The sequence below is a fragment of the Tursiops truncatus genome, chromosome 3, assembly GCF_011762595.2.
Source record: "Tursiops truncatus isolate mTurTru1 chromosome 3, mTurTru1.mat.Y, whole genome shotgun sequence".
Lineage (NCBI taxonomy): Eukaryota > Metazoa > Chordata > Mammalia > Artiodactyla > Delphinidae > Tursiops > Tursiops truncatus.
In genome coordinates, this window is record NC_047036.1 from 60,007,872 (window position 1) to 60,022,122 (window position 14,251).

The 14,251-nt window shown below is 39.5% G+C and overlaps 1 protein-coding gene across 1 annotated transcript in view; it reads left to right on the plus strand.

The window, feature by feature from the left end:
• Positions 1-14,251, plus strand: part of IQGAP2 (IQ motif containing GTPase activating protein 2) — a 286,934-nt gene that overhangs the window by 149,192 nt on the left and 123,491 nt on the right. Inside the window, exons 4-5 of the mRNA XM_019929807.3 lie at positions 2,487-2,564; positions 6,284-6,360. Coding sequence (XP_019785366.2) covers positions 2,487-2,564; positions 6,284-6,360 — 155 coding nt within the window. The remainder of the gene's footprint in view (positions 1-2,486; positions 2,565-6,283; positions 6,361-14,251) is intronic.

The window sequence follows — 14,251 nt, forward strand, 5'->3', positions numbered from 1 at the left end:
CACTCATTTACTGTAGAAATATGACTCTGATAACCACGCTTTCCTTCAGTGCCTCTCACATGAAGCGCTAAACCTTTTTCTGGCCTTACAGGTGAATAAAAGTTTCAAGCCCAGTCTTACAATTACAATAACTAACGTTTATTGCATTTTAGGTGTACTTTGCAACTAAGTGTTATATGTATAAATCTCATTAAATCCTCAACCCAAAGAAGCATACGATTCCCTTTTGTAGCCGAGGAACCAAGGTTCAAAGAGATTTGTAACTTTGCTGAGGTTACCTAGCTAATGAAACCACTAAATGGATGGGATGTTTTTGTTATATAATTTGGATTGTTGAAGGCTACCAGCCAAAGACTCTCAGAAACCAACATAAAATTATATTTATTTAAATATGATTTGCCAAGAAAAAATGCATACCCACGGAGCTATAAGGAAGAGAAATAGCTTAGTGGAGATTTGAGCTTGTACTGAGTGATTCTAATAAGGATTTAGGGAAGCGCAAGGATCGTTGCAGTATTGTCAGGAAGCGCGATCAGTTTGGTATCTTGGTAATTTTTATCTAGGAGGTGAGAATATTGAATAGGAACCAGATTGACATCAGACAAGAACTAAGTCGCCCGTCTTAGTTGGAAGAGGGTGATGTTTAGTTACTTTGTGGTGTTGAGGTCCTCTGCCCTGACGTGATTGAGGATTACCTCCGCTTTGTCCCTCCACGGTCGCAGAGTGGCCGTGTCTGAGAAGTGTTTGTATTCTGCAAAAGTTGATGCAGAGTTACCCTCAGACACTACCACCTGGCTGTTAACTGTCTGTGTGCTCTCTCTCTCTTTATTCTTTTCCATCCTTCCTCTCTTTCCGTACACTTCCCCCTCCCTCTAGTTATTTCATAGTAATTAGCTAATCTCTTCCCTGTGAAGAATAACCCCCTGGTCATTATGTCCTGCCCTCTTCCCTGGGGAGTGTTAGCACAGGAAAGGTTTTAAGATCCACAGAGACCTAGTCTTGAATCCCAGCTCTGCCCCTTAACAGCTGTTTGACTTTAGGCAAGTCACTTCATCTTTTTGGCCTGGATTTCATCATCTCTAAAAAATGAGAATGATAACTACCTTGCAGGGTGTTTTGAAAATCAGAGATAATTTACGTAAAGTGCTTGACACACACAGTCCAATCTTAATAAATAGTGGCCACTGGGCTTCCCTGGTGGCGCAGTGGTTGAGAGTCCGCCTGCTGATGCAGGGGGACACGGGTTCGTGCCCCGGTTTGGGAAGATCCCACATGCCGCGGAGCAGCTGGGCCTGTGAGCCATGGCCGCTGAGCCTGTGCATCCGGAGCCTGTGCTCCGCAACGGGAGAGGCCACAGCAGTGAGAGGCCCGCGTACCGCAAAAAAAAAAAAAAAAAAAAAATAGTGGCCACTATCAAAAGCACGTAAATATTTGTCAAATGTTAATTAGCTTATACTTCATAATTCCTTACAGCAACAAAAATGCTTTCCAACTATTAGATTGTAAAAGGTCACATAAGATGACCCTTTTTCCCTTCACAAAAGAGAAGAGCTAGACTTTCTGAACGTGATGATCTACCACTGGGTGTTAGTTATGATGAAACTTGCTGTAGTTACTTCTTATTTTATTTGAAATGAAAATAAAATACATAACATTACGGTACACATTTAACTAATGAAATATATAAGATCATTTTAAAGCTCACAATGGTTCATTGCCTGATAAAACTTCATGAAATAGCAACAAGAATACTTTATTTATGGAGAAAATAATGGCTGGCTGATTAGGACTGTTAGGAATGGAAAACATAGCCTATTTTTATTATATGAGTAGGAAAAGGTCTTGTAAAATATTTCCAGTGAAAGTTTACTTCTTGTACAAGGCCAAGATTACAATTAGATTATAGAAGGAATAAATACTAAAATTAGCTCTGAATCATGGGGTGCTTTTTGTTTTCATCTTTGTATTTTTCAGGTTTTTTACAGAAATCATACTACATTCGTGATCAGAAAAAATGGTTTGGCAGAGCCAGAAACCACCAAAAAAAAGGCATTAGTCTTCTAAAAATCCTTTTTTTTCTTGAAGTTACAGTCCTCTCAGCTATGGTTGCCACAGTCTTGACATGGTGTGTGTGTGCGTGCGCACGTGTGCACATGCTCATCTATGTGCACGTGTGTCTCATAAAACATCCTAAGGCGTGCTAGACAGAAAATGGTCTTTGAGATTCTAGTTCAGAATTACCTCAAACGTGTGAATTCTGGGAACTGGGACAGTCCATCCCAAATGGTTGGAGTGTTGCTGAGATAGTGTCATCTCCTTTATTGGATCTCTGGTTGTTTTATATGAGCGTTCATAACACGATTCTAGGAGAAAGACAATTGAAAGCATCCTGCTAATGAAAAAAGTTATTACTTTTTTGACTCACTGTTTGTGCGTTCCCTTCTTTCCACTCCCCCTCCCCCAACCATCACGCATCCTCACGTTAGAAGTCGGGCCTTCATTTTCGACACACGGATAACACCGTCCAGTGGTTAAGAGCGATGGAGTCTATTGGTCTACCCAAGGTAAGCCTGAACTGGGAAGACAAAAGGAGTAATGCAAACACCTCACTGTGGAAAGAAATTTAGCAGACTGGGGTACGTTAATGCAGCAAATGTCCTTATTGCCTCAGAAATGAGAAATGTGAGAACTAACAGAAATATGGAAAGGCCTATAAAAAGTACTCAGGCAAGAACTCAGACTGAGAGCAGCCAGGTGAAAGTGTATATAAATTAAACAAGGTATAAAGCAGAAACTGACACACCACTGCAAAGCAATTATACTCTAATAAAGATGTTTAAAAAGAAAAAAAAAGAAAAAAAACCCACTTAATATAAAAATTAAAAAATTAAAAAAATAATAAATTAGGACTTCCCTGGTGGCACAGTGGTTGAGAGTCCGCCTGCCGATGCAGGGGACACGGGTTCGCGCCCCGGTCCGGGAAGATCCCACATGCCGTGGAGCAGCTGGGCCCATGAGCCATGGCCGCTGAGCCTGTGCGTCCAGAGCCTGTGCTCCACAACAGGAGAGGCCACACAGTGAGAGGCCCGCGTACCGCAAAAAAAAAAACAAAGAAAAAAAAGAAAAAAAGAAATTAAACAAGGTCGGAGCAGGCTTTGGCTGGTAGATAGTTGATTTAGAAGAGCCACCTCCCTTTTTTGTGTTGCTTTTTATACTTAAGATTCCAAGTCTCGTTGTATCCGTATATATTGTATCACTATAAATCATCATTATAAATTTATTTCGATAAAGTATTATTATAAATCATAGTATCACTTTAAATTTTACTGGCTAGGGGATTAGAGCTCTTACTCTTGAAATAGATCTTCCAAATAAAACTCATTCAGCAAATATTCAGAACTTGTTAAATTCAAAGAGCAGGCACCCTTACACCTGTGAGATATATAGACAAGTGGAGGAAATGAAGAAATAATTACATGTGATAGAAATTGTAGAGCTATTTCTTAAACTTCTTATTTTGAAATAATTTTAGAATCACAGGAAGTTGCAAAAATAGTACATCTTCGTGTAAACTTCATTCAGCTTCCCCTAATGGTGACATCTCATAACTGTAGTACAGAATTAAATTGACATTGGTGTATTAATGTTAACTAGACTCCAGACTTTATTCAGTGTTCACCATTTTTATATGCATTCATTTGTGTGTGTGTGTGTGTGTGTGTGTGTGTGTGTGTAGTTCTATGCATGAATAGATTTGTGTGACCACCACCACCATCAAGATGCAGATACTGCAGAGAGGTTGGACATTATATATAGCATCCCTTCCCCAGCCCTGTCTCCTGGCAGCCACTAATCTATTCTCTATCTCTATAGTTTTGTCATTTTGAGAATGTTATAGAAATGGAACCATACGGTAGGTAACCTTTTGAGATTGACTTTTTTCACTAAGCATAATTCACTTGAGATCCATCAGGTTTCTATATGTACCCGTAGTTCCCTTTTTTGAATTGCTTAATATGTACAGCTATTTTAAAGAAATGATTTAAGAGTGGTCCAGCAAGGGTATTGGCTACTGACTTATTTAGACGTATGTTGTTGTTCTTATTAGTAATCCAGGTTTGCAATTAAAAACACACCCCACAACGAAAACAAAGGACTCCTTCATGTAAATTATGAATGCCTTTTTTAAAATACATTTGTGCTAATACCTGTTTTAACTCAGCTCCTTTTTTCTTGCAATAGTCAATGTTGATCTATTTTATTTTGCCTTTTTCTAATCAAGCTACTTTCCCTTCTAAAATGTTAAAAATATTGAATAGTGTTCCTTTCTGGGCAATAGTTATAATAGAGAGTTCATATTTATTTCTAAACTGCAATTTAGTAAGTACTAACAGGGTGTTGAGTGGTAAACAGATTAATAACGACAGACATTGAAATGCAGTTTTTCTGTATGAGGCAGCATATGTTAAATTAGGATAATTTCATTATGATTTAAACCTTCTCAAATTGTGTGTATGTTGGACCACATTTATTTTGATTTTAAGCCAAACAAGTGATCCATGTAACAGATTCTATTTTAACCCCGATGTTTATTACGAAGTCAGTGATACATTACATTTCAGGAAATGAGAGGCCAACAGTATACTGAATTGACTTTGATATATTAATTAATGCCTTCATTTAGCAATATGAACTGCCTGCCCTGTGCTCAGTGTCATGTTACACATTGGACTTACAATGTTGAAGAAAACGTTTCAGTAAACTATAAATTGATCCCATCTTCTTCTGTAAATTGAAGAAGAAGACATACTCATGATGATTTTCCAGGAGAAATATCAATGTAAAAGGTTCTTGTTTAAAGAAGAGAGGGAGAGTTATAGTGGTCCTCTGCTTACATAGTAGAATTTTAAACCTAGTCATATTCTTCTGAATTGGGAATCCTCTTCTCATTGATACTTTAACAGCAAAAGTATTAAAGGAAAGTTGGAAAGACCTTTGCAATTTCATAAGCTACAGGTATTTCTGTAAGCACTCAGTGACTGTACATTTGTAGCTGAAGAAGCTTTGCTTTTCTCTTTTCTTAGCTTTTTTCAATGTCCAGTAGAAAATTGTGCTTGAGTATCAAGTACTACCATATGGTACATGATTTAATTTTAGTTTTTATGTCAAATTTTATAAAATATTTACTGAAAGCAAGTAATGCCAACAAGCTTATCTTAATCTCAGAAGCTTCAATCCTAATTACTCATTTTTGGTGCCCCATTCTGAAATCTGTTTCTTATTAGGCTTTTAGTTTCAAGCTCAAGAAGAGTGTAAAGGTGTATTAAAAGTTTTAGTGTTCAGACTTTTCAGTCTACTAACTCCATACATAGATGGTTATCCAAAAGACGCAGTCAGGTGCTCAGAAAATGCAGGGATATTTATTGTAGTGACTTATAATAGGGACAAAATTGACTTATAAATAGGGACTTATAATAGGGACAAAATTGGGGGTAAAAAATTGTTCAACCCTGGAGAGCTGGTTATAATTATGGTTCAAAAATATCAAAGAATCATATGCTTCTATTTAGAAATAATGTTCTTACAGAGTAATGAAAGGAATGTAAAACAGTCATGTTCTATTAAGTGTTAAATAGGTTTGTAATACATGCCGTTTGGTTTTTAAACACTCACATACATAAATATAAAAAATCAGAGACATACAGAAAAAAGACCGGAAGAAAATATACCAAAATGCTAATAGTGACAATCTGGAGGTGGGGTTATAGGTATTTTTCTTTCATACTTTATCTACTTTCCAGATTTTATTCAGCAAAAATGGATACTTTTTTTTTTCTGCTTAAAGTAATACATGCATATGTGTGCATTGTATGTGTGTACACGCATATTTACAGAACTGTGTAGCCAAGTTCTTAACAACGTAATAAAATGCTTTCAAGAGGACACCCTTCTCTGGGCAGTCACAAGAGTGACTCTGATACAGAAAGCAAAGCCTGCATGGGCTCATGCCTTGTGCAATGAAACTGCTACCCAGCCCTGTGGACAAAGCCTTCTTGGAGTGGCTGACTGTGAATCCCCCACTCTCCTGAGCCACTAGGAGGCGCTGTCAGGCAGGGGACCAGATGCAGTGATTGGTCCGCATGAAGAACAAGATGAGGCACAACTGGAGTGTCCTCTTCATTTAAATAAATATAGAACAGCAAGGACAATCAGAGTAGGGTCATTTGGGAGAGTTAAAATAATTGTGAAAATAATAAACACATTTTTCCCTTTTGTTTTCCAGATATTTTACCCAGAAACAACAGATGTCTATGACCGGAAAAACATACCAAGAATGATATATTGCATTCACGCACTGAGGTGGGAAAAAAAATACATTTGAAGTCTAGGAAGTAAATTTAAATAAAACCACAATTTCAGTTTTGAAAGAGAGCTCTTTTTTTTTATTTCAAGTTTTTTTTAATAATCTGAACTTCTTTTTAAATTGAGTTGAGTTCTAAATTTGCTGGTATAAAATTAAGGTAATTGTCACATAAAAACAATACTTGAACTTGAAAAATATTTTTCTGTTTTTTTAATCCATTTCAAAACAGAAAACCAGAAAATGAATGAAAGACCTGTGAGTATAATAAGGAGAAAATTTTAATTGAAATTTCTAGGAATCTGATAATAATGTGCTACCATATTCTTCAGTTATGATCTACTTTACAAATATAGCCAAAATGCATCAAATGAACAGCTTTAATAGTCATACATTTGGTTTTCATACTCTTAAAATCATTAGCTTGGCTCAATTCTTAGCATAGATTAATAAAAATCACTATGAAAAAGTCTTTTGAACTTTCATTCACTGGAACTTGTACCGTAAGGGTAAAGAAGAAACTTAGAAGTTGCTTTAAATTAGTCAAATCGCGATACATTCATTTTTTTAAAGCAATTGTTTGATATCTTAATGTTTTTAAATATTGAAATTCTACCAGTCACAGATTGTTTCTTACCTTATTGGCCTGGGAGCAATGTGATTTTTAGATGGTAACAAAAATGATTCTAAAAATCTAGTTTGTGGCTGTTGTCTTGTGTGTACACAGGTAATGGCTGGAAGGCTTCACGTCTAATTAAATTTTAAATTTCTCTTAGAACATCTGCCTTGTGTTTATATCACTAGAAGTCATTTTCCTGGCACCGTCTTCAGCCTAGAGGTTTATATTAACTTCTTCCTGGCTTTCTTCCTCTCCAAAGGAGAAGATTTTTATAATAATTCATTACAATGCTGGCTTACTAAAGAATTTCGATTATGTCAAATAATTTGATTCTCCCACCCCATCAGTCCTTACGAGATTTCTTTGGAAGATGACAGTTGCTTGAAATACAGACCAAATGTAGGTGCCTATTCTGTGATTTCCTTTTACTCTAGTAATTTAGGACAACTGGGAAAAAAACGCTTCTATGCCTGCCCCCTCATATGTGGCTAGTATATCATTATTCCAGCAGGTTTTCTAAAAACTTTCTGTGCACAAGTGCTCATTTTGAGGAATATTATCAAATATGTTGCCCAACATTCTTGGTCAAATGCTTTTCAGTGCCTAGAATCATCGCTTAACACTTCGTGACCTGCTAAGCCAGCCATTAGTTAATCATTATGGTATCCATGCATCAGGGTTCTAATCTCCAAATCCATAGCCTGCTCATGGGTGTCTTCTGTAAGCTTAAATTGATTTCCTGCAGCGGACACCTGGGGTGTTAATGTAAGCAGCTTATAAAGAAATGGTGCGCTAAGTTCCTTTCTGGTGATGTCACTGTTGCAAAGAAGTTACAGAGAATAGCACCGAGGCTTACAAATGTATGCCTGCCATAGTTTTAACAATGGCTTGAACAGCTTGGTAAACAAAGAAAAGGCAACTTCCTGCTTTCTCCGACAGTTTTTCTCAGGTGTTTAGTTACTCATCCTGGAAGTCTCCGTTACTGGAGCAGATTCCTGCCGAATGTTATTCCCCAGATCTGACCTTAAGTAGGAATTTTTAAAGTAGGATCTTGAAAAGCAATATTCTCTTAATAAACGGCATTCTCTGGGAGACTCTCCTTCACTTTTCTCTGTTCTAAACTTACCGTATGGCTGCTCCTTGATAGGGAACGGAGAAGTCTCAGGTGTATCTAAAGTGTTTTCTATCAAAACGTTTTCCTGCTATGGTTTAGAATGCAGATGAGGCTGATATTCTGCTCTGTTGGGCCAGACACATTTGGAAGCTGGATAGCAGAGCCATTTCATAAGTACGGTGGGTTTGACCTCACTGCATGATTAGAAGTGGTGCTGAAAATGAGCAAAGACATCCTCAGCCGTTACATCCTGGCTGCAGATACAGCAGTGTTGTTGGTGTAGAGAGTTGGCATTACCTGCCAGGGAATTAAGCAGGTCAGAAGTTCTGATTATAGATCAGGAGCCAGGCAGGAAGATCCTCTGCCTTCCTCCTGCCCTAACCTGTGGGCCTGACTTGATCTGCAGAATTCACGCCTGGCCCTGCCAGCTGGTCTTCTGTTCCCTGTCTTCTTTTTTTTTTTTTAACATCTTTATTGGAGTATAATTGCTTTACAGTGGTGTGTTAGTGTTCCCTGTCTTCTTGATTTGGGCTTAACAACCTCATTAAGATGCCCTGGGTTCTTGCCCTTGCTTCCTGCTTGTGTCTACTTTTCCCTTTTCCTGCCTGCCTCACCTTTTCACTTGATTTCTAACCCCCGTGCCCAGGCCTGCCATTCATCACTCTCTCTGTCAGTTCAGCTGGGTGTTCTCAAGCCCAGACTCCAGCTAATGTTAGCACAGCGGCCCCGCTGGGAATTCTGGAGCTCTGCCTCATGTAGAGACTCACCTCAGTAATGAGTGGCCTCATGCTCTTTTCAAAGAAATGTTTATCATCTTTTCCTTATTTAAAGTAAAAAATATGTTCATTGTAGAAAACATTGGAAAATTTGAAACTGAGTCCCCCTAAGACTGCGTTCTTCTGGCAAGTTTATGATTAACCTCTCTATCTAAAACTTTATTCACCTTCTTATCCTGCACCTGTTCCCCCTCAAGATTGAGGAGTCTCAAAGAAAAGTGTGGATTAAAGCTGAGCAGGACCCTCTAGGGCCTTCCTGGGTACAGAAACCCCTCCATGTTCCCTGTCTCTTGTGGACAGAAAAAAAAAGACTTTTGTTTCCTGGGCCTTCCCCCAGTTCCAAAGAGCAGTCTCAAGGAGTAAATGATTAGGACACAGGACTCCTAGTTCCTCCTGAAGGGATATGGATAACAGTCTGATGCATATCTCTGAGTTCTGCGGAAACTAAGACCCTCACCCGGGTAGAGGATGGTGACTACATGCTGAGCATAAGCGTGTAGACCTCAGACTGGTTGGAACCAGAAGATTGAGATTCCCAGAACATCACCCTGTTACCTCCCCACCAACCAATCCGAGCTGATCCTGCTTTTTAGGACCCTCTCCCCTAACATTGTCTTTAAAACCCTTGCCTGAAAACCATCAGAGAGTTCGGGTCTTTTGAGCACGAGCTGCCCGTTCTCCTTGCTTGGCCCTGCAATAAACCTTTCTCTGCTCCAGACGCTGACATTTCAGTACCAAGTGACAATGACTGTTTGTAACTATTTTGGTGTTTTGGACTTAAAATGTATATATGGCATGTTTTCCTTTTGTGGCTTTATTTGGAATATTTAAAGCCTGCACAATAAAAGGAGCCACCTCATGGAGTGAGAACCTTGCTAACGAGTTACTACTAATTTTTTTTCTGTCTGGAAGCCATGGAAAAGAACACTTTTTGCCTGTTATTTATTGCTCAATGTATTAAGCAACTGTTAAATGTTTAAACATTATACAGTTGAATTCCTTTAAATTATTAAATTTAGTAGATTGCTTTCTTTTAAAAAAAAATTATTATTATTTTTTTTTTTTTTTGCGTTAGGTGGGCCTCTCACTGTTGTGGCCTCTCCCATTGCGGAGCACAGGCTCCAGATGCGCAGGCTCAGCGGCCATGGTTCACGGGCCCAGCTGCTCCGCGGCATGTGGGATCTTCCCGGACCAGGGCACGAACCCGTGTCCCCTGCATTTGCAGATGGACTCTCAACCACTGCGCCACCAGGGAAGCCCCCCAATTTTTTTTGATGTTGACCATTTTTTTAAAGTCTTTATTGAATTTGTTACAATATTGCTTCTGTGTTATGTTTTTTGATTTTTGGCCACGAGGCATGTGGGATCTTAGCTCCCTGACCAGGGATCGAACCTACACCCCCTGCATTGGAAGGCAAAGTCTTAACCACTGGACTTCCAGGAAAGTCCCAGTAGACTGCTTTTTTGAACACCTCAAATACCTTAAAACACAAGTAAAACACCCAGTTACATTATTAAAAACTTACTACACTTAAACCTATCCTAAAAGATCCATACTACAAGTTTCACTCATATTTTTGTTATCTATCCACTAATTTTTTTTTAAACAGGAAGCTTGCTAACCTCTCATTTTATTGTTATTTTTATTTATTTATTTTTGGCTGCTCAGGTCTTAGTTGTGGCACGCAGGATCTTTCGTTGCAGTGCACGGGCTTCTCTCTAGTTGTGGCATGCGGGCTTAGTAGTTGAGGCACATGAACTAAGTTGCCCTGCAGCATGTGGAATCTCAGTTCCCCAACCAGGGATCAAACCCACATCCCCTGCATTCTAAGGCAGATTCTTAACCACTGGACCACCAGGGAAGTCCCTCCACTAATTTTGACTCATCCTAGGGCTATAATATTTTGATACCTACCCAGAGCTCACATGGTTACCAGAAACAGAATACCTCTTCAGACCCACCCAGGTTACAGATCTGGTTTCTAACCAATCAATTGTCAGTCAGAACATGGTGCCAGTTTGGGTTCTTCTCCTAAGGTGAGTCCAGCCTTGGCCACCAGGCATCAGACTCAACTTGATTTGTGAAATCAGCCAGACCTTGTCATTTTTCTGTCTATGGCTTTCGGGTAGGTTTTTATTTACCATCCAGTCTCCACCCCCTGTCACCCAGAAATGATTTTCTTCCACGTCTTACTTGGCCAGTGTTACATAACCCATTGTCCTGTCATCATGATGTATTGGCCTGGTGTGTTAACATTATTAAAAACTGATGCATGCCTTTTGAATATTTTCTTGAAATTAGTTGGGCATTCTAGAGGTTCTCCCCCGGGAGATGAGGGATGGACTCTGCTTGATGCTCTCTGGGACAATTTGGCCGATAGCATGTGGGATCCTGTTTCTGGATCCTCTCTCTGCTTGGCTATTGAGTGTGACCATCAGTGCTGAACCCTCTTTTCATCTGGCTATTTTTGTCACCACCTGTGCTCCTCAGTCTGTTCTTATCTTGGGATACTTCCGTGGTTTTCCCGACTGTTTGGCTTACTCAGAGTTCCTGGTCTTTATTCTTTCTTGTAGTATAAATAGTACAAAAACAAGCACATATTTATACACTATAGACAGACATAGAAAAAACAAAGCCCCTGTATTTTAATGACACTTCCCAACTTATTAAAATCCATACAAATATTATGTGTGTCTTATTTTATCTCTGTGTTGCAACTTCCTTTTCGTATACTTCACACCATTCTCCTTTGAACATCGTTTTGAACTCCAGGCCGTTCTCAGATCTAACCAAGATTAGTGTCTTCTTTTTTGATGAATCAGATTGCTTCCGTTTTGTCCTGGGACCTCTTTCTGGCCAGCTCCTTGGTCCTTGTAGCTCTATCCCTTACATTTCTTTGAAATATCCTTGCTTTGTGGTCACAAGAGGATGTTCCGATCCTGCCCTGATTATTCCTGCCTTAAGGTATAGAATCAGCTACCCTTCAAGGATTCCTTTTAAGGTCATGTGTTTGTAACAATTTTCCTAGCTTAACGGATGAGGGTTCTGGATTCTGCTTTCTTACTGAATAAAGTTTATTTGACGGTTAAGATTCTGCTACACTGACAGCAACAAGGTAAAGGCATGCCTGCCTCCCCTCTGGGTAAGGATGACTGTTCCTGCTGCAGATTATGTGGCTGCTGTCCAGCGGTCACGTTTTCAAATGCAGTGAAGATACCCAAATAGCACACCTTCGAGGCTTGAATTTGTGAAAGTGGCGATGGCAGCCGCACTTCTGGTTGGCCAGCTGTTCCAAGTACCCTGACTGTTTTGTGAAGAAGGCTTCCTCTACCAGGTCTCCCACAAGGTCAGGTGGCTGCTTTGCTAACCAGGTTGCCTTTGAACCAGTTCCTCAGGTACAAAGTTAATGCATATGTTTTCTTGTCCTATACTCCCTTCCCTTGGGACCCTTTTCCTGTTAAGAAACCAATTGATGCCTTATACCAGATTGCTTGCATCTCGGACAGAGAACATATTTGCCTTTATGAATAGCTTCCTCGAGATAGTTCCTTAACCCCAAGGACAGACTGTAATCCTGTTTTCTCAGGAGGGAGATCTAGAGGTGGCAGGATTTGGGATTAAGGTGAGGGAGGGCAGCTGCACCTGCCATATCTTTCAAAATTCACTGTTTGTACCATCTTCTCTCTCCCGCTTCCTATCCCAATTTAGTATTATGGCTCTGCCTTTCCATCCTACTAAATTCTAAGCTGTTTGAGGCTTGGCTTGTCTTGTCACCTAACACAGCACATGCACCATTGATTCCAACTTGAAGTCTCTGGAGTTTGTGTTTTTAACCTTTCAGTTGGTTTAACTGAACTTATTTTTCTATGATAAGACTGCCTCAAGATTCCCTTTACTTTTTATTGAAAGTTAGGTATAGAATGCTGGATTTTGACATGATATTAATAGGGACACGTGTGACTGTAAGATGGAAACCTAATTTTGTCCTGTGGGTAAAACCATTTAAAACATGGAGTCAGTCAGGGGAAATAGTAAAAGATTCTTAGTGTTGAAAGTGGGGACACCACTGTGATAGGTTATTAATAAGTGGTTTGTATGAAGACTTAAGTGCCAGGATAATAGCAATAATAAAAATAAAGACTAACACTTACTGAGCTTTTAATTACGTGCCTGACACTGTTCCAAGTACTTTACGGGTATAATCTCATTTAATCCTCACGACATACCTGTTCTGTTCACACTGCTATTAGTCTCATTTTATAACCACAGCAGTTGAGGCACAGAGTGTCTGGCCAAGGTCACACAGCTAGTGGCAGGGTTGGGATTCACACCCAGGCTGTGTGACCCCAGAACCTGCACTGTTACTGAGGCAGCCGGTCATTGGCCTCCAAAGAGAGTCCAATATTTCCAGACTACTTAGAAAATGAAAAGCACAGTGGCATCATACTTGAACTTCAGCACGGGTCTCTAAGCTGTTATATTTAGGATATTTATAAAGGAAGAATCCCAGAACTTCAGAACTGGAGGGACCTTGGGATGTTGAGTCCAGATCCTTCATTTCACAGAGGAGAGAACTGAAGGATTAGGTTATGTGACTTACGCAGAGTCACACATCGAGATATTGCCAGTCTGCGGCCAGGATACAGGGCTTGACTCCAGTTCCGTCTTCTTTCTGGTGAGCCATGAGGCTTTGATTTACAAACATTCATCTCCCATGTTATAGCATAAAATGAACTACGTATGATGGGCTCCAGAAAAGCTGAAATAAATTCAGCCTCTGCCTTTTAAGTTTGTATTTTATTACTGTAGCACCTCTTAATGTATATATTGAAAGTAGTAGAAAAAAACTCTAATAGGTTTGTTGTGTGTGTGTTTTACTTTCTTTATTGCTTCCCATACTTGAACTGATATTATTAGAACAAATGGGAGCACATGGGCCAGTGAGGCTTTTGCTGCCTTAGGGCAACCCCTCTGTATCTGGCCTCTCTCAGCAACACAAACGTACTCTACCTTTAGTGGGCTAAAAAGCTAGCTATTTCACACCAAGTGCTTTCTTATACATGGGAAGCAATGGTGACATTAATTCCTCAGCTTCCTTTAGAATGCTGTCAGCTTCTTTGTGTTGCCCATTAGGCACTAAAGCTGCTTAATAAATTCAGCGTTGAAGAGCTCCAAGAAATTGGTGATTGGGCAGGCTTCTTTTTTATTTTTACCACTAAGATTCTGGATTTCCTATATACTTCAGATAATGAATTCCCTCATTTGAATTTAAATGCTTGGGAAGGAGTGGGCTGCTATTGCTGGTTCTTTTCATCATGGGAATACTGAATAAGTTCAGTTTCCTAAGTAAACATTTGCCCCTTAGACTAACTTGCTTGGA